General features: G+C 41.8%; 1 protein-coding gene across 3 annotated transcripts in view; it reads left to right on the plus strand.

The window, feature by feature from the left end:
• Positions 1 to 20,497, plus strand: part of GATB (glutamyl-tRNA amidotransferase subunit B) — a 66,961-nt gene that overhangs the window by 10,599 nt on the left and 35,865 nt on the right. For all 3 annotated transcript variants that reach the window (XM_074993181.1, XM_074993179.1, XM_074993182.1), the window contains exons 3-5: positions 13,676 to 13,789; positions 18,334 to 18,532; positions 19,781 to 19,903. In XM_074993181.1, coding sequence (XP_074849282.1) covers positions 13,676 to 13,789; positions 18,334 to 18,532; positions 19,781 to 19,903 — 436 coding nt within the window. The remainder of the gene's footprint in view (positions 1 to 13,675; positions 13,790 to 18,333; positions 18,533 to 19,780; positions 19,904 to 20,497) is intronic.

Here is a 20,497-nt window from a genome sequence, read left to right on the forward strand (position 1 = left end):
GGGGTGATGACATCAGAAACCCAGAACCACTTGCAGCAACTTTTTTTTTCCCAGAAGACCCTGGCACAGAATCACAAAACATAATGAGTCTGCAGGAACCGTGCTAGGTGCCCACAGTGTACTGCTGCCACAGTCAAACTTTGGCAGCCTGGTGGGGACACACTAAATAGACTTTCTGAGTAGTTTCAGATATTCAAATTGACTTTCTAAAATCTAGTTTTAAAATGTCGACGTCAATAAGTTTAACTTAATTTCCAGGTGTAGATGTATCCATGTAGGGAGGACATAACATTTTTCATGTTTTTAATAGGAAAGAGGATGAAAAATTCTTCTGCTTAGTCTCTAATGATAGGACTAGAAGCAGTGGGTTTAAATTGCAGCAAGCGAGGTTTAGGTTAGACATTAGGAAAAACTTCCTGTCAGGGTAGTTAAACCCTGGAGAAAATTGGTTAGGGAGGTTGTGGATTCTCCATCGCTGGAGATATTTAAGAGCAGGTTAAACAAACACCTGTCTTGGATGGTCTCGATCAGGGTTCTGCAACCGAAATAGCAAGAAGAGACATTTTTTCAAATTCAGTTACAAAATCAGTCCTTCAAGAAGCACAATGTACGTGAATAGGAGACAGTCCTTAATAAATAACTTCAAATCATGCTTTTTATCACCCCTATTTTAAGAACAGCGCGCACAATGATTTGAACCGGTCAGAAATTTGTTACCCCTGTCTCCAGGTTTTACCTGCCTCAACCCCCAAATCCTCCCCCTATCCCCAGGCTTTACCCCTGCCCCCCAATCCTGCAAACCCACCCAGGCTCAATCCCTCTGAGCCCCAACCTTACCCATCACCCCCAGGTTTAACCCCTCTGAGACCCAACCTTCCCCCTCCACAACCACCCCCAGGATAAACTCCTTTGAGTTCCAACATCCCCTCACTGCCTGAGGGCTTAACTCGTCTCAGTGCACACAGTTCTGTAGTGGCCATGGCTAACGCCTCCACCCGCTGCCCCCCACCGTTGCCTTGGCGTGATTGTGTGGCTCCAGCAGGGGCAGGCTTGGCCACCCACCCGCCCAGCTCTCCTGCCAATTTAGATTTCCGCCTTTGTGGGGCAGCTCCCTGCCCCGCCGGCTTTTTCTTCTGGACTCCTGGCCCCAACTGATGACTGAGCAGCTCTGGCTGCCGCTGCTTAAACCAGAAAACTAAATTCAGTTAGTTCAGTGACAGCCCACTGAATTTAGATCTTTGTTTAAGCGGCAGCATCCTCTGGATCTGCAAGAGGAATCAGTGGCAGCGGCTCTTGGAGCTGCAAGTGGCTCTTTAAAGACCCGCACGTGGCTCCGGAGCCATAGTTTGCCAACCCCTGGTATAGATGGTGCTTGGTCCTTCCAATGAGTGCAGGAGACTGGACTCATTGACCGCTAGAGGTCCCTTCCAGGTCAATGTTTCTATGAGCATCTTAGGTTTCTAGCTAGCTGTTTGACATTACTTTGCCATATGTGTGTTCACATAGCTGCCATTTCCTATTTGGAATGTTTTAATATAGAGTTACTAGGTTTTGCTTAGAAGACCTATTTTGTTCGGGGAAAGTATGAACCATACTAATTGTTTGTCTATTTGTAATACCCTAAAGATGTACATGAAACTTTACAGAGTGGTGAAAGAAGGGATTAGTGAGGTAGCCCTTAATCTTCAGCAATCTTCAGTAATGCAGTGGTATTATATGGCTCTTCTTTGGTTGATAGCCCCTTCAGCATGCTGGTCGTCAGCTGAAACAACTTTCTCTTGCATTTTACTTATTCTACCATGGTTCTTTCCCCTCCCTTCTTCCAAATCATCTTTAGTTTACTCTCTAAAGTCACATTTTAACTCCTACTTAATATGGTTATCTTTTGATGGTGCTATAAATACATTTTCATTGTAAAGCTCCCTGAGACCTTTTCTGGTGCAAGGTACTACGTAATTGGAAAAATGTTATGCACTACCGCTGCAAACTTGGTGTGCCGAGAAAATAACCACTGAACAGGGTTATTGTTAAATCATATAACAAGCATGCTCTTTAGAAGACAATAGCAGTGATGTCAAATGCATTTTAAATGTCTCCTCAAATGTATTTATGGAAGTAAACCCTGAATTATTATTGTAAACTTTACTGTGCTACCTGAAGATTTTATTTTCTTCACTGAAAGAATAGATTAAGATTCTGAAATTGAGACTAAACCTGGAGAAAGATGTTTGGGGTCTTGAGAGATTCCAAGCAGCTATGAGAGTAACATTTGGGGTTGGGTAAGAGAAATTCAGAGTGATAAGTCAGTTTGTGAAAGCATGAAATGATTGAAGAAATGGTGATCTGCTATCTCCTGATAGAGTTTAGTCGAGGGTCTGAGTTCAATGCATAATCAGGGCTCAGTTTCAGATCTGGTGGCAAAAACTGAGCTATTCCAGAGATGGTGAAAATCTTGCAAGTTTTTGAGTTCCCTAGAGATTGGCACTATTTTGAGAGGACTTTCACTGAATGGCAGCGGCTTCTCTGAGGAGACTCCAGCTGCACCTGAATTGAAAAATAAGTCCCTTCCTATTTTGATTCCAGCCTATTGCCAAAGCCAGAGCGGCAGACTCGGTCTGAACACCTCTACACCCACTGAAACTGGAAATAGGGTTTGAGTTCCAGAAATTTGGTTTGGCTTATCTAGTTAACATTTTGTTAATAAGGTACTGGAAATCATACTTAAATCATATCTTTAATCAAATTCAAAGTTTGCCCAGAAAAATTTCTGTGCTTTATAGGGTAAATGGCTGTTGCCTTCATGATTGTTCCCTGGTGGGAAAAATCATGGGCTTCAGCAGATGCAGGCTTCTGCAGAGAAGATAACTGCACCTGATTAGTAGGCAGCATGATAGTTAGCATAATTAAAAATTAGTGATCCTGCACTATTTCACATCCAGCAACTGCTTTTATCTATACAAAAAAAAAAAAAAACAAAAAAGAAAAAGAAGGAAATCTCATTCCCAATGTGGAGAGAGCAAATTTGAAAGTGAATATTAAAAAGTTTTTATTTGTATGAAAGAAGGTGATATGGAATCCTTTCATTAGTATTAGCTTTGTTTTTCTGTAGCATTTGCTGCATTAGCCAAGACTGAATTTGCTTTGGCAGTGTAAATGAAGATTTATTTGTTTAAGCAGGGACTTTTTGAATCTGTATTATTAATATGTGGCAATCTGTAGTAGATTATATTTTTGAGAACGTTTTAAGTGTAATTTGGCCCCCACTGTTTTAGGCCAAAATATTTCACCAGTTTCAGTTGAAATTTGATGATATAAAACTCTTTCGGTTCTAAGGCTATGTCTACGTGAGAGGCTTTTCCTGGGAAAAACCACGGAGCATCGCTACACAAAAATGCACTTTATAGACTTCTGATTTGTAGTCATTACTCTCAGATTTCCCTTTCTTCCATTTATTTTTGTTTTTTATAATGATGTAAATGATGTAAAACCTTGTTTAATTAGTTAAGCAGTTAAATGCTAAGTTTAACCAGTTAACCAATTAAACTGGTGAGGGGGGGTTCCTAGAGATCCCCCACCTGTGATGCAGCTGGGCTGGGTCCGCCGCAGTTTGGGGGCTTTTCTAGCCAGGCTGGAGTACCCCAGCCCCCAGAGTTCCGGGGCCAGGCCCGCTGGGGACGAGGGCTGTTTTGGCCGTGCTGGAGTGCCCCTGCCTGTGGTGGGTGGCACTGCTTCAGCCCCCGCTGGTTAACCGTAACTGATAGTCCTTATCCTTTTAGGGTGAAGCGTGCAGCTTAAACTTCAACATTCATGAGTGTGTGTGTGTGTGTGTGTGTGTTTTTAAAAAAATTATTGGACAACTGCTTTCATTTACCTTCTAAACCACATGATGGTAATTTTTAATCAGCACAGTCTTCTCCCTAGATAGTGGCTTTTTGGACATCTATTAGGTGTTCTTAAAATTAGTCCAAAATATCCCTCACATTTTTCTGATTAAATTTTTCCTCCCAGCTGATTGTTTTCAGCTTTATAAAACTGGCCAGATGAATTGTGGCTTGTGGTCTTTACGGACTGAGTGCAAAGAGGGTCGAAGACAGAGGCCACTAAAGACCACTGCAATAGAAGAGCCTGTTGGTATATGACACATGGCCATATGCCACAGGCTGTTCAAAAACTTTGTTTATAAGCTATGAAGGTTACCTCATTTAAGGCCTGATTGACCTACCATTAAAGTTGGACATATTTATTTTACGAGAGCTGAAAACAGGGCTGTAAAAAAGGAGTAAAAATGCATCTCAGGATTGCTTGAGATGTGCCTGAATAATTGATAGCTTTAGTCTTAGAAATTAAATGGTATGTCTTGGTTAAAAGCTGTAGCGTCTCTTCACCTCACTGCCTGAAGTTCCCAGACTACAATTTCCCGCTAAAAGCTGCACTATGCTTTGCAATTGCAACTGCTTTACACCTTCAAAATGTGCCTGTTTACACAGTTGGCTTGTTAATCATAGGAAGCTGCTGTATCCTCTCTCTTAATCCCATCAGTCCTACTGCACAGTGAAGTCATTATGCTTCTCCTTAACAGACAAAACCACTGAGATGTAATTCAGGATTTAAATAATTAAAGGTGAAAAGAACACAAATTGACTGTGAGCCTTAACCATAGCTGTGTGATTTTTTTAGACTGCCAACCATTTTAAAATAACTGAAACTTAATGCCTTTTCAGCATATAATATGAACTGCATTTTTATACTATGTATATGGTTTTTAAAAAGATTGCACATACTGATAAAGAGGATTTTCAAAAGCATTCAGTGATGGCCTAGCTTTGCTCTCACTGAAGTCAGCCTAAATTCCTGTTGTAACTCTGCTCCCATTGAAGACATCATTGCTGAGCACTTCTGAAAATATCACCTTGGAAATCTTGAATTTATCAGAATCTGCATCCTTGTCATGCCTTCAGCTATCATTTAGGACATGAACATGGCTCTGCCATCCCTGTCTATCCTGTGCTGCTCCTTGCAAGTTCTCACTGTTGTAAAGTGGTATGAGTTTTCCTTCTGTAAGTACAGGCTGAACATTTCTAATCCTGGACTCTCTGGTTGGCAGTATCTATGATCTGGCAGATGTTCCAGGACCAAAGAGTCCTGGCAACATGGAGTGTGAGCTGGCGAGAAGTCGGGGGGGGGGGGGCTGATGGAGCGAGTTGAGTAATAATTTTGAAGTTTAAACTATTAATGCACTTCAAAGAAGCATATATCAGTGCAAGTGAGTACTTTGACACAGCACTAATGATGGGACCGAATGCATAAACGGAAGCAAATAGAAACCAGAGTGACATAAAATATCCTAAAACTGAAAATATTTTTATAGCTCTTATGGGATAAAGGTTCTTCGGTGGTTAATGGAGTACTTGGTGGTCTGCAGAGGAGTGAGTGAATGGTCGCACTGTACTATATTCTCTTTGTTTCCAGCTGCTAACATGCATTAAAAGAAGCTAAAAACAAAATAAATATATTGTACAGTAGACCCCTGGCTGAGGCAGAGGTGGTATTCTTGCACAACCCCACCTAAGTCAAATTTTGCATAACTTGGGGGAGCCAGGAAACTGACCAGCACTGGTCAGATTCCTGTGACCTGTTAGCCACTGTCAAAGTTAGACTCAAGACTCACAATTTGTCAGACCACTCTGTTTATTAGCAAAGCTGCTCTGCTAATACATTTAAAAAGTGAGCCCCCTCCCCGGGCTCAGGTCTCTTAATTTATACAGATCAAGAAGGCAAGTTAATAGACAAAGGAAAAAAGAAAAAAAAAACAGACACCCACCCACCTCATATAGTCCCTGAGACCAGTCATGTACCTTCATTTCCATATCACCCTCAGCAATCCCCTGCCAATGACTCCTTAGTTGCCTTAATTAATTGCCCTTTAGCACCTAATGCTCTGGTTCCTGCTTTTCCAGGCACAGCTGGCTCTGTTTAAATCAGCATACCTCCCCTTCTTGAGCTTAGAAGCAACATTGTATCAGTGTGATTTAATTTCTTTTTACAATGTAACTCTTTTATGTACAATGTCACATCTTATACTTCCACACCACAGACAGCCCAGAGGAGGCGGGCTCACAGGTCAGTTTCCCAGCTCTTGTTAGGGGCAGCAGCTGAGAGTCAGGCTGAGAAATAGCTCCTGTCAGGGGTGGCAGCTTGAATCTTGCCACCCCGACAGGAGCAGGGAGGCTGCTGCCCCTGACAGGAATGGGGAAACCACTCCTCTTAGGGATGGTGAGAGTCAGGCTGCCACTCCTGACAGGAGCGGTAGCCAAGAGTCAAGCTGCTGCACTGGTCAGTTTCTAGACTCCACTGAGTGATGGGCGGCCCAGAGCCAGACGCCAGCTCCAACCCACTCAGAGTCACGTTAATCCAAGATTCGCACAACTTGAATGCGCATATCTCGGTGTTCTCCTGTATGTGGTTGCAACTGGTTTCCTGGTGTGTTTTTAAATGAGAGGAAGGTGGTCTGCATGATAATAAATGGCAGAAAGGGTTGTTTTGAAATATACTCCAGTAAGATGTGGTATACCACACGAAAATGTGTGAGAGCCCATGGCATAGAAGCAAGATTGTAAGATCTTTAAGGTACAGGCAAGTCTCCTTATTCTATCTGTACAGCACCTGATACAATGGGGCCCTCTCTGATGACTTTGGACTTTTAAGTGCTATTTTAATAAATATAATTAATTAAAATGTTCTGGCAATAGGATCTTTGAGAAAGCATGGAGATGCTTTCTCCAGGGAAAGGAGGAGGTGAATTACATCTTTGTCATTTGGATTTATTTTATATCCTTCAGTAATCTATGGTGAATACCTGCTTTCTTACTTTACAAAATTGAATGCTTATTGAATATGGAAACTTTGCTTTTTTAACTAAAAGCAAGCTAATGTTACTAAGTCTATTGATAAACATCTTTGATTCTTAAAGAAGAAAAAATAATTTTAATAGGGTTTGGTTTACCAGCATTACTATTAGTAGATATTTGTGCTGTTGGAGGTATGATGTCAGATAGACAAAAATGAGGCTCTCTCTAAATTGAGCTTGCACCTAAAGATAAGATAATGCAAAGAATCTTTACATCTTTTATGGCAGCAGAAGGAGTAGAGGGAAAGGAGTAGATTAGTTTCTATACAAATAGAACTTGGCAAGGTTATTCTTTTATTTCACTGGCTCTCAGTTGCTATGGTACCTTCAGCAAGATAATGTAGCTGTTGGAGGGGAGATATTGGTGCCCGTCATTAAATCCTTTCATGGTTTCCCAATACAAACAATTACATTTCCTTGATGAGAGAACTTTCTAGGAATTCTCTAGGGAAAAAAGGATATCTATGGCAGATGTTAGAAGGATGGAAATGTTCAGAAGTCTTTATGGATTCTGGGCTTTGTCCATACTCATTCCAGCACTTCTGTATTTTCTGTCAAAACCAGCACTGTGCAAGCTTTTCAGACTGGCAGCTTGTCAGTTCAAGCCAATAATTTAAATCCTCAGTGTTAGTCAAAACTGTCAAGTTAATGACACCATACTACATAAATAAGCTGGGGAACTTACCATAGGTCATTAGTACAAGAAGCTTTTATACACAGAATTTGTTTATCACTACAGATTATTCTAAAAGCTGTGCATATTCCAAGGAGACGTATTAGTTTTCCTAACCATCTGATTCACTCAGGTGTAAAATGTAGGTAATAAAATTGCAGCATAGGCAGAAGAAAAGTAGATCATTATTCCTCCTTTTTGAGGTAGCTAATATATATATAGGATCAGTCTTCACTTGCCAATGAAATAAGCATACCAGCATTATCCAGTTGTTAGGAAGTGAAGAATACGGTACTTTGCTTAATATGTGGGTAGTTAACTGGTGAAAGTTAGCATCATAGGATTCTTAATGGCTACAGATAGTTGTGACTTTGGTTTTATAATGCATTCCGAAAAAGAAGAGCTCTGGCGGAATAATTCTGGGCCTTCGTTCAGTATTTACTCAGATGGTAGAATGCCATCTTCCTCACTTTGCACAGCACTATTCAACTATTGACTGATACACCCCAGTTTAGCTTGTGCACTTTAAAAAAAGATGAAGCCACAGGCCAGGGAGAGAGAGAATTTGAAATGTCATGATTTCTTTTTTTTCTTTTATTTTTAAGATTTAGTGGTCAGATTACAACTGTGATAAAACACAGGCATTCTGGGTAGTAATGTTTATTATCTAGAGCATACAGTACTAATTACTGAAAGTGTATGGTGTGTATGAAACTGTAGTTATGATATTAAAACAAATAATTACTTAAACATTATCCACTCTGGCACTGAGGACTAATTGAGTCCATTTTGCTGCTCATCAACATTTAAATTGGAAATTATTTGTATACTGTGCTCTATTTCCTTTTTTCTCCAAACCTTTTATAAATAAGGCTCAGCAGACAAGATAGCCAAGCCAGAAGCATGCTGTTATGATAAGGACATAATAGTACTCTAGTTAAGTGCTGTAAACATGCAATTCCTTTTATTCTTTTGACAGAAAAAAAATATATATTTTTTTATTTGTGTTAAGGAGTTTGATACCATTGCAGTAGAGCTTTGTTTTCTCAATTGCAAAGAAAGTAACACAAAAATAAATCTCTGCGGTTTCTATTCTTTCTTTTTTTGGGGGGTGGGGAACAGTAATTAATTTTTTTCTGCTCATAAAATTCCTGTGTTGAGAGATCCTGATTATTACAGTCAATTTAAATGTTTGTGTCTTAGACCCGGGCACCTAAGGCATTCCTCACTGAAAATGCCAGGGTCAGGGCAGACTGCAAAAGGATGGCAGATTCTCCCCAAACTGGTGATTTACACTGAATTTTGACTCCCCAACTAGTCGTGAACTGTTCTCCCGATCCACCATCCTGGTTATCAGTAAGCTGAAAAAAAATCATACCGCTTCCTTTATTGTATTCCAGTTCTCTGACTCCTGATTAGCACATAGGTCCAGTAAGGTGAGGATTTATTTAAAAACTCCACTCACTATACATAATGTTCTTCTGAACCCCAGAAGGCCAGCCACGTTCCCAGTTCAATATTACTTTGGATCTTACCCAAACTACCACTCTGCCAGCCAATCCTTTAGTATATAAAACTAAAGGTTTATTAGAAAGATAGGGACAGTGAGTTGTTAAATGGCAAAGTAATCAGATACAGATACTTCGGAGTCTATGGTTCAGGTTCTTAGCTTCATTGGTGTGTTTGTTGGCCTGAGTGTCCCTCTGGAAAACATCCAAAACTCTAGTCATTTAGCCCTTTGTTCAGAGCTTTAGTTTGTAGAAAAGTTGATACAGAGATGAGCAGGAGGATTGAAGTCAAAACGAAGGTAATGCATAGAGCCCTGCAAGTTCATGGACATCTGCTTTATAGCCACAGATATCAGCATCCACAGATTTTTGCAGATAGCATGGATGCAAATAGAAATTTTATATCCACACGGGTCTGACAGGGCAGACAGCTGTGAAGAACACTGCTATGGATATTCCACCTGTGGTGGGTAAAGGCCTAGGGGCAAGGACACCGACTGTGGAATGCCCTGCTTCCACGGTCAGTCCCTCCACCCCTGCCACCCAGCGCAGGTGGAGGGTCTGCTTCAGCTCCCTACAGCTGCGCCCTTGGTTCTTCCTATGTCTTGATTAGCTCTGAGCCCACTGTCTGCCCCCTTCCCATGCCCTGGTTGGAGTTGCGGTTAGCTGCACTGGCAGTTGTGGGGAGCGCAGGTATCTCCACCTGCCCTGCACTGGGGATCGGGGGAGGCAGGGATACTGGGTGGGGGTTGCTCATGCCCCTCCCCCAAAGTAGGTGGAGCGACCAAGGCTCCCCACAGCTGCCAGCACAGCATTCAGCAACCTGGCTGCAGCCTGGGGTGGGTGGCATGGGGAGGACTCAGAGCTGCAGTCTGGCCACAGTAAGAGCCAGGTGGGCAGCTGCGGGAAGACACAGAAGACTCTCCCCCCTGCCTGTCACTCTTCTGCCCCAAACCAGATCAGCAGGAAGCTGTGGACAGCCACAGGAGACCCTGCCCCTGCTCGGAGTGGGGGCTGAGAATCTTTATCTTGAGGTGTCACTCAGAAATACAGCATAAGTTTGCAATGCCGATATATCTCACACATCTATCACTCACAATACCGACATGCAAGAACCATGTAAATAAGATTCTCACATCTGGCAAAATGTAACATTTTCACTGGTATCTTTCTTGGCGCAGCTGGTAAGATTCTTTGCAATTTTATACTATTTGTATAAATGAAATCATGAAGCAACTCACATACGCTGTACAGAGCCACAGTGTGAGTTACTTACTTTTAGGAGTCTGTTGTACAATGAAGAGGAACAAAATTTCTCCAGCCTGGGGTCATGAGCCTCAGGTGGGCTCAGGCTTCGGTCCCACTTCCTGGGGTCATGTAGTGATACTTGTTTTCAGAAAGGGGTCACAGTACAATGAAGTTTGAAAACCTCTGGCATAAGTACTTAACATGCATTCTAAGGGGCCACGCAAGGTAAAGTGATCCTGTCAAGGCCCCAGCAGTGGTACACAAAAAGAGGCAGGGCCTAGTGTGTTATGGATTATTGAAATAAGACAAAAATTCAGAGTGTCTCTTGTGACCATGATTTTTAGTGTTTAGCAAGGAGGTGAATTTAACCTCCAGGCTTGTCTCTTGCTAATGTTATGCAGGTTTCTTCTGAAGACCAGGACTGAGAGGTCAGAATTTGTTATCTGCACAAATTTCTTTATCCCTTCCACACTTCAGGGACACACACACCTTCACCCAACCCCAAGAGCTCAAGGTGTGACCCTGTTAATTTAAACTCCTACCCTTACCCAATTCCTAGTGGTCCGGGTGTAATTTCCTCCCATCAGCCATTAAAAAAATAAATAACCTGTTGATGGCAGCCATCCAGCACAAAAACAACAATGTAATAAGCTACAACTCCACGACCCACAGAACTTCACCACCAGGATAAGTGAGGGCTTCAGGACCTACCATCTGGACACTACACAAAATCATAAAATCATCAGTTTACCAAAAGAGCCCCTTAATGGAGTGGAATTATCACTACTCTCCAAGGCACTGAACTTCAGCCCCATCACTGAACCTTATGCTATAGTAAAGTGTTGAAAATGTGATATTTATTTCTCCAGCTTCGCCTCAAGAATTCTTTCACAGCAATGATAACATTGCCCACAAGTACGACAACTCCACTGAAAGGCATAAGAAAAAAATATGCTTTAAGAAGAAAAGCTTTATCTGACTGGACACCCCACAGCAGATAAAACCATTCTTGATCATTACAGTAATTCAGGAAAAAACTTAACTGTGAAATCTTTAACAAACATCACACACGGAAATTGCTCCACCACTGAGACAACAGCTATACAATCCATGAAATCCAACCACCAGACAAAACGATCATAACTATCAACTGGATTTAAGGCTATCAAATCCTTCCCCAAAATAACTCTGAGAAACTCCACAATTTAATTCCCAATGAACTTATCGCAGGGATCTTCTTCTCCAAGCTTCCCAAGATGCACAAACAAGGGAGCCCAAATACACCTATTATATCTGGCCTTGGCACTTTTACTGAAGGAACATCAGGACTCAGAAATCATCCTCAAACCACTCAAGTCAGCTTCCTCCAGGATGGAACTTATGTATCCCAGAAACTTCTCATTAAAATCCTCCCTCACAATACCATTCTTGCTGTCATGGGTGTGGCCTTCCTATACACCAACATCCATCTCAATGACAGCATTGCTGTCTGCCTCATATACCAACAAGACAATAGGCAACTCTTGGCTATCCACTCTGTGTTTTATCAAACTCATCTATTTTATCATGACCCCTAACAGTTTTAAATTTAACATGTACTTTGTCCAAAACTTGGAATAACCATGGATATTAGTATGACCAGATTGTTTATGGGCCACATTTAGGAGAAATTTCTGGACAAATGGACCATGGAACCAATAATATATTTGAGATCCATGCATGATATTTTCATCCTCTGAACAGGTAACCTCCTAGATTTTCACCATGTCTTCAGTCACCACCACACATCCAGTCATCAAACTGTCTATAGAACATTCCACTTCCTGGAATGAAAAGCATCAACTTCCTGTACACCACAATCAGCCTCCATAAGGGAACCCTACAAACAAGAAACACACATATCACCACACTGGATTTCACAGAGCCAGTAAACCATCCCAAATATACCAAAAAAGTCTCCAGCCAGGCCTTCGGGTATCACAGAATGTACTCCAAGGGAAAAAAGTTCACAACTTTACATACCTAACACCACTTTCGTCAAACAAGAATGGCCGCTACACTGCAAACCGCTTCAAAGAACTTTCTGATACCCAATGTTTTTAAATAGAAACTGTATTTTCTGCTCTGGATCATGAGGCTGCTGGAAGGTAGAATGCTGTAAAAATAAATAGACTGTTTCTGCTTCCAGTGGGAGGAAAAGGAGCTCTAGTTCACTGAGGTCCAATTTTACTTATGTCTGATACCTCACCAGAACTTGCTGGCAGTTGATATCATTCAGCATCTCTCAGGACTGAGGTCTGTGTAGAGGAAATGCTGAAAATCGACACATGCAAATGTGTGTATGTTCTCCACTCCATCCCTCCCTGCTGTTGTATTCTGGTATTTATGTAATAAACTGCAGAGTTATGCGCTGTTAGCTACACCCTGGTCTTGATTTCAACAAGGTAGCTATACACGTGGAAATTCATTTCGGTTCAGCAGACCACTTAAATCCACTCATAAATCTTATTGAAGTTAGTGGGATTAAGCATATTGTTAAGTGCTTTGCTGAAATGGGGCCCTGGTCTCGGACTCAAATCCCCTGCGTGGGAGATTTAAATAAAATCTCTTGGCAAATACCTCTGTCATCAGTTGCTCTGATTTGCCTCTAACTCTTTGCCTCTTTACTCTTTTACTTATCGAGTAAAGAAAACCCACAGCTGGCCCATGCTCATAGGGCTCAGGCTGCAGTGCTGTTTCATCACTGTAGGCTTCCAAGCTTGGGCTGGAGCTTGAGCTATGAGGTCCTCCCACCCCCAGGGCCTAGAATCTGGGCTCCAGCTGGGGCTTGGGAGTCTATATAGCAATGAAACTGCCCGAGCCCCATGAACCTGAGTCAGCTAGTACAGACCAGCTGCTGGTTTTATGTGGACACGTAAGGGCTAGAAGTAGGTGTGTGGGCTTGACGGGGCTTCCATTTTATATAGAAGGTTTACAGTTTGGTTCAATGGCTCTTTGTACCTCTACTGAGCAAACTGTTCCAGTGCCCCTATACTCCTTGAAGCTTTTGGGATGGCAATAATATTGGTTATGTTTGCAAAAGAAGAAGTCTAAAACTCTACTTGGCTTCTTGTGCAGCATACAACAGAGACAATAGGATGGTTTTATTTTCCATATAAAACTTTGCAGATTTGCACCTGCTGCCAAACTGATGATGGATATAAGCTGTCCACACAAGAAAACTGAGAACTCCTGCTGAAGGCAAGCAAAATGGAATATACACTTGGTATAAGGCAGTGTATGGGAAAAGCATTTGTTATATAATGAATATCTGATTGAAATTGTATATCGTGTCTTTAGGTTCTCAACAGGAGATGTGTAGAAGCAGCAGTGATGACAGGTCTCGCACTCAACTGCAGCATAAACAAGAAGTCTTTGTTTGACAGAAAACACTATTTCTATGCAGACCTGCCTGTAAGTATGCACTAGTTTGGGTCCCTCTATAGCTGTAGAAAAGGATGAGTCTGGAGTGGGGCTGGGAGTAGCGAAGAGGTGCTTTTTATATTTGCAATCAGCGTTCTGCCCAAACTAACAGGATGCTGTGCTGTACCCTAATGAATAAATAGCTGTACCCTGGTGCTCACTGATTGGATATGATTGCCCTGATTGTTGACTCCTTGCTTAGCTTCACGATTCCAGTGGCTTTATATAATTGAATTGGGAGCTGGAGCTGCTGTGCCTGTACTTTCTCAGTTCATAGTATTAGCACTAATTGTCTGTTAGGGTCAGAGCAAATCGGGTTGATAATAACCCTTCTTTTAAAATGAATGTGTAATAACCATATATTTCTATAATATAAACATCAGAGCCGTTTTTGTTTTTGTTTTTGCTACAAAATTTAAGGATCTATAAATATCACATTTGCTTTTCAAAACGTCTAATCTGATAGAATCGTGCATTAACTTAATAAATGTGTCTTTGCTGTGTGCCTTAATAGGTTTGTATCCTGTGGATTGCTTTTGTGTGTGGAATAAACTGTCTTTAAAAGTGTGCTGCACTTGATAAAATGAAGTACGAATGTTGCAATGAGTTGAGAGTCTGGTTTTACTTCTTAACAGTGTACAGCAGAGTTCAAGGATCTTATTTTCATTTTAACAAAGTCACAGTTTTAACTTTCCTGATAGTTTAATAGTCCTTTCCCTCTGTATGTGTCTTCTGGATGTTGTTCAACATAAAAGTGGCCTGTAAAGGGAAAATCAGTAGATTTGTTTTTAGTTTAGTTTGTTGAATGAAAATGCTTGAATACTTTGGTAAAACTGAAGCAGGACAAAGAAGAATTAGGATGATCAAATCTTACCTCCACAGTTTTTGTTGGTGTCCTTGGAGGTCCACGGAATTAAGGTTGCTCCTCAGTGAGCAGACCAATGTATAGGGGTGTTGAAGCTATAATTAAAAATCTTTTTTCTCCCACATGTGTCCAGGCATTTGAGATTTGGGGGTTTGTTTGTTTTTAAAGAATAGTAAAAAACCCAGAATTCTGTTTTCCCCCTCTTTCAATGGAAGACAGATGATGATAGGTTAATGCATAGCTGGGTTTCAATAGATCTGGGCTCAATTTCCATCTCTGCAAGAAACATCGTGTTTGTTCTTGGGCAAGTTATCTCTGTGCCTCAGTTCTATATTGCTGTGAAAGGGACATAATGCTTATTTACTTTACTTGCACAGGTATTGTGAGGATAAAGTCATTAGTCTTTGTGGGGCACTTGAGCTTGTGTCCACAAAGTACCTTAGGTTTTGCAATGCTTAAAGAGACCCGATAGAAAATGACACTTTGTAGCCTGGTGGTTAGAGTACCCATGTGGGAGGAGGGAGACCAATCCCCTTGCTCCAATTACTATTATATATTTTTACCTAGTGAAACAGCTGCAACAGAAGAAATTGAGAGAGTACCTCAAAATATCTCGTATCTTCAAGGTTAGAGCACTCTCTTGAGAGGTGGGAGTGTCCTGTTCAAATTCTATCTTGCCTTCAGGCAGAGGACAGAATTGAACGTGAGTCTCCCACCTCCCAGATAAGGGCTCTTACTGTAGGAGAAAAGCTGTAAGTTGGGTGGTGCTGGTGGCTGATTTTAAATTTATCTGGTGGACAGCCTCTGACCACACCTCCCATATTGAGCCTTCCAAACAAGTAGGCAAGTGAACATCTGTCTTCCCTGAGTTCATGGATAGTGCTGGGACAAGGTAGGATTTTGGATGCCTGAAAGGGAGGCAGCAGCGTGGGTGCCTTGGTAACTTTGTCCTGAAAACCTAGGTACAAAGTGAATATAGGCACCTAGAGGGAACCAGAGGTTTGTGAATTTCTGTGAAGTTTAAAACTGGGACTTACGGACCCTATGGGGGTCTGGCCCTTGCATGCAGTATTGATGGAAGATGTATAAATAGCTGGATAGTTACATTGCTTGTGATTACACTGCTAGCTCTGCAATCATCAGTAGTCCATAAATTGGCAAAACTGAAATTCTAAACAAGCAGCAGAAAAAAACAAATAAAAGAAGGCAAGGCCAGCTTTTCAAGCTGGCTTAATACATCATCCAGAAGAAGAGAGAAATCACAAACCCAGTTGCCAATCACTTTTAATCTGTGGATGGTTCTGCCTCTACATTAGAGAATGTTTGGACTTCCCTTGTGAGAATCGCTCCACCATATCAATCTCATTTATAAAAAATGAGCAGAAAAGAATGAAGCTAAGTCAAAATTAGTCCATCTGTTCTGACAGAGAGGATGACAGGAAGATGCATTTTCAGGTAGCATGTGCAGTATGTAGTAGGCTCTGTGTTCTGCCACTACCAAATAGCTTATATTACAGCATCTTCTTGTCAGATATGCACAGAAATTTGGGTCGAGAAAATACCTAACACATTCTGTTAGCTTTAAATACACAGTACTCTGGATCTCCTAGCATCTGGCATCAATAATGTTGTGCACTGACTGTAAAATGCCCAGCCTGCACTTTGTAATAAGGCAGTCTTCTCAGGAGCCCTATAATAAGATACAACATTTAAGCTAATGAACTGAATGGAATAGATAAAATAAATCCTGCTCTTAGGGTCTTTTGACAGTGGGATTATTTTTATATCTAAAACTGGGGCTTTGGTTGGGAAATGAGATTCTTGTTTACTGTCAGATGCCATTTGAGGCTTTTTTAAAAAAAATCACTTTAATGAGAAGCCAGGGGAGGAAGGAAAAGCTATGTGGATAGATTATATAGAGTAGCAGCTCCCAACCTTTTTGAGATGGGGACCCATTTTGACAATTCAATTAGAGTTTGTGTCCCAAGGCAATTCCAAACATGGGGGGGGAGGTTCTCCCCTGGGAAAAAATATTTTATAAATCGTTGATTTGCCCTTCGCTGCCCCCATACATAAACCCCTCACAGCCCCAAACCACTCACCCACCCCCAGGCTTAAACCTATCGCATCCCCGAACCACCACCTTCTGCCTTTAGGCTTAAATCTGTGGCATTCTCAACCCTTCCCCCAGGCTTAAACCCCTCACAGCTCCAAAATGCCCCCCAGCTACCTCACAAGCATGCCTGGTATCCTCCGCTGCTCCTTTGCTAAGCTGCCGCCTCCAAAGGGTTGCCTCCAGCTCTCCGACTCCCTTCCCCCATCTGCAGTATGGGCAGTTCCTTGTCCTGCTGCACTGAAAGGGGACTCAATTTACTTAGCTTAACAGCCGGATCCCTCCCATCGGCCATTAAACCAATTAACGTGAGTTCCATTTGAGTGCAGCAGGGCAGGAACTGGGACCCAGAGGTGTGAGCGGTGGCAGTGGTGGGCACTGCAGATGGCTCCTTAAAGAGCCACATGTGGCTCAGAGCCACCCAGCTTGCAACCCTTAGGAAATCTAATGGCAACCCATGTTTGGATCCTGACCCATAGTTTGGGAATCCCTGATATAGAGCCTACAGAATGGAGACAGTTGTCTCATTTTTGGTATAGTAGTTAAAACTAGGTTTGCCACAATTCAGCTTTTATCATTTTGATGGATAATATTGTTTTTTTTAAAGTATTTGCTTTGTTTTTATAGATTTTACACCTGCATGAAATTGTGAGTGATGTCAGACACTAGATACTTAACTAACCATTGAGGTTCAAAAAGCCAATGCTATATAATGGTTAAAAACACAGATTGATAAAATCACATATCAAAATATATAAAGTTGGTATCCTGAAATCAAAGTCTTAAGAAGTTCTCCATCTGTATTTCTCTCTCTTGGAGGATCTAAAATGTTGATTATCAGTGGTAGAAATATTTCTCATTAGTTTGTGTGCATATAGTGAAATTGATGTTTAGTGATTAAAAATCTAATATTCTACTTCCAAGCTTACTTAAAAGTAGAAAATTGTACACTTCACTGCTTATGTGGACCAAATTGTACACCCAGCCTGGCTCTTGCCACCACACCCCAGGTGGGCCCCTCTTCCTTGCTAGTCAAGTCCAAGCATTGTTGATTTTGGCAAAACTTAGAAAACCCTGGTTTTCACTAACACGAGGCTTCCCCAGCTTTTTGATTTTTTTTTTTCCATTAGAATCAATAGGGTTCTGACCAGTGTGGGGCAGCAAGGTCCAGCCAGAGTGAGGACCTGGCAAGATACGGAGGACCTGGCAAGACCTCACTTAGGTATCTAGACTTGACTGTTCACTTGCCACAGTCCTCCATGAGGGATCACTGCTTCACCCCGTCTGCTGAGTGACCAAAGGCTGATTTTAGTGGAAATCAGGCCTTCTGTTTTTTCTGATTTTCAAGCAACAGCAATAGAGCTGTAGACAGAATAGGAGTGACAGTCCCAGCTACAGGGAAATGCTGGGGTGAGGTGAAAGATGAGGGCAGATAGCTGGCATGTAGGGGGCCAGGGGCCTGGCTGCAGGGGTAGGGCCAGTCCACCTTTGAACAGAAATTAAAATGGTTGTTCAGGTGAAGCGACAGTTCTGACCACAGACTGATTCTGTATGCAGGCAGGTTATCAAATCACTCAGCAGAGACTTCCTGTTGCTGTGAATGGGAGTCTTTCGTACAGCTTCCATGCAGGGGGGCAGAAAAACCAGATGGTAACCAGAACTGTGAGGATCAAGCAGATCCAGTTGGAACAAGACAGCGGAAAGAGTCTTCACGATGACACAAGGGGCCAGACCCTCATTGACTTGAACAGAGCTGGTAGGCTTGGATCACTTCCTTATCCCCTCTGTTGCTGAATATTTAAAACTAACCCCTGGGGGCAGGGGGGCGGGTGTGGAATTTGAATTGTTGCTTTCAATAAACCTTTTAAGATTAATGTCAAATGTTTTAAAAAAATCCGTATGTGGTTAATGTTAATCTTTTCCGGCCCATTTGCTGATGGCACTGGCCAGTCAGAAGTCTAGTGGCTCATTTTCTTAAATCTGTATGTCAGCCAACTTCTAAATAAGACCTTTTAACATGTTGAGGGGTATTCACTGGCAGCAAGAAGCCACTTATGCTCTTGCAGCTGAAAGTGTTGCTTAAACAGAGAGTGCAAACTCTGAATGAAGCAATATGGGCAGAAGCCGAATGGGATGTCAGTGCTTGAGACAGAAACAAGATTTGAATTTTTAGCATTTATAGGCCACTTCCCCATAAAGCTCTAAATTCTTTTGTACAAATCAAACACTGAACACATGCATGTATCTACATGTCTAGTTAGGTAAATAAGTGCATGGCCTGACTTTCAGTGGTGGTCCACATCCCCAGCTCCCATTGAAGTTGAGGGCTGTAGATACTCATTAGTGCTGAAAATTGAAATGTTTAGTTATGTGCTTCACTATGGATATATAACAGCACCAAAGGGTCCTGTGGCACCTTATAGACTAACAGAAAAGTTTTGAGCATGAGCTTTCGTGAGCACAGACTCACTTCATCAGTGAGTCTGTGCTCACGAAAGCTCATGCTCAGAACTTTTCTGTTCGTGTATAAGGTGTCACAGGACCCTTCGTTGCTGTTACAGATCCAGACTAACACAGCTACCCCTCCAATACTTGACACTATGGATTTAGATGCCTAATTTTAGGCTGCCCACTTTCAAATTTTACTTTGGGAAGCTCTCAGAAAACTGTGATGTCATGAATTCACCTGAAAGGAGTGACAATGAAATTGGAAAATCAGGTGGCCTGTTCATAAGAGCTTTATCAGAGGAAAAGGGAATGGTTTTTCCATCTGTTCCCTGTGTTATCGCAAGAGGGGGGGGGCTGTTTAAATACATTTGAGTTAAATATTGGGATGGGGAGAACAAAAATAGTGTGACAATTCTTTAGATAGTCCTATTTTGACAGTTATTAAATAAAACATGGTTTTCCCAGGGAGGGCTGTCATGTTTAGCTTATTGAACTTTAATATGTCAAGATCAAAAGCTACTGCTGGAAATCTCTCATTTCTCTCTCCTTCTGGTAGGTGTTGGCCTGATTGAGGTTGTCATGGAGCCTGATATGAGCTCTGGGGAAGAGGCGGCTGCAGCAGTCCGAGAGCTTCAGCTTATTCTTCAAACACTTGGAAGCAGCCAAGCAATCATGGCAGGTAAAGGAGGGGGCATGGCAGGTTCCTTCCAGTTAGTTGTAATTCCCTGCGCTTGCAGCGGTAGTTTCACAGCTCCTGATTATTTTGCTCAGTAGTTGCGTAACAGCATTTTCTTAATGCTGTCTCCTGTATTTCGTTGGCGTCTGTATATAAGGTCAGCTATGCTTCAAGTGTTTTTATGGGCCCAGCTTTTTCTGCCTCATGTGTTAGTTTTTCATGATAGCCCAGAGCAAGATGAAGCAGCCCAGTCTTCTTGTTATTGTCTCCTTATTTGTCTTTCTCTTCTCTCTGTGTGTACTGAACTGGGGACGGAAGATGTATAGCAGTGAATAGTAGTTGAGCATGAAGGCTCCCAGCACAGTTGATTGTGTAAGTTACATTTTGAATGTAAATTGATCACAAAACAGATGTTCAGCAGTGAACTGGTACAACTTAGCGATTGAACATCCATTTCAGCCTCTGGGTAAAGCAAATGTAACTCCCAGTAAGCTCAATCTGAGTTGTACCTGCTCAGTCCAAAGCGGAGCGTGACTCTGGGAATGTCGGAGAATGGTTCAGGCTTAATATAAAATAATGGTTAATTATTATTCATAG

Source organism: Carettochelys insculpta, chromosome 4, assembly GCF_033958435.1.
Source record: "Carettochelys insculpta isolate YL-2023 chromosome 4, ASM3395843v1, whole genome shotgun sequence".
Lineage (NCBI taxonomy): Eukaryota > Metazoa > Chordata > Testudines > Carettochelyidae > Carettochelys > Carettochelys insculpta.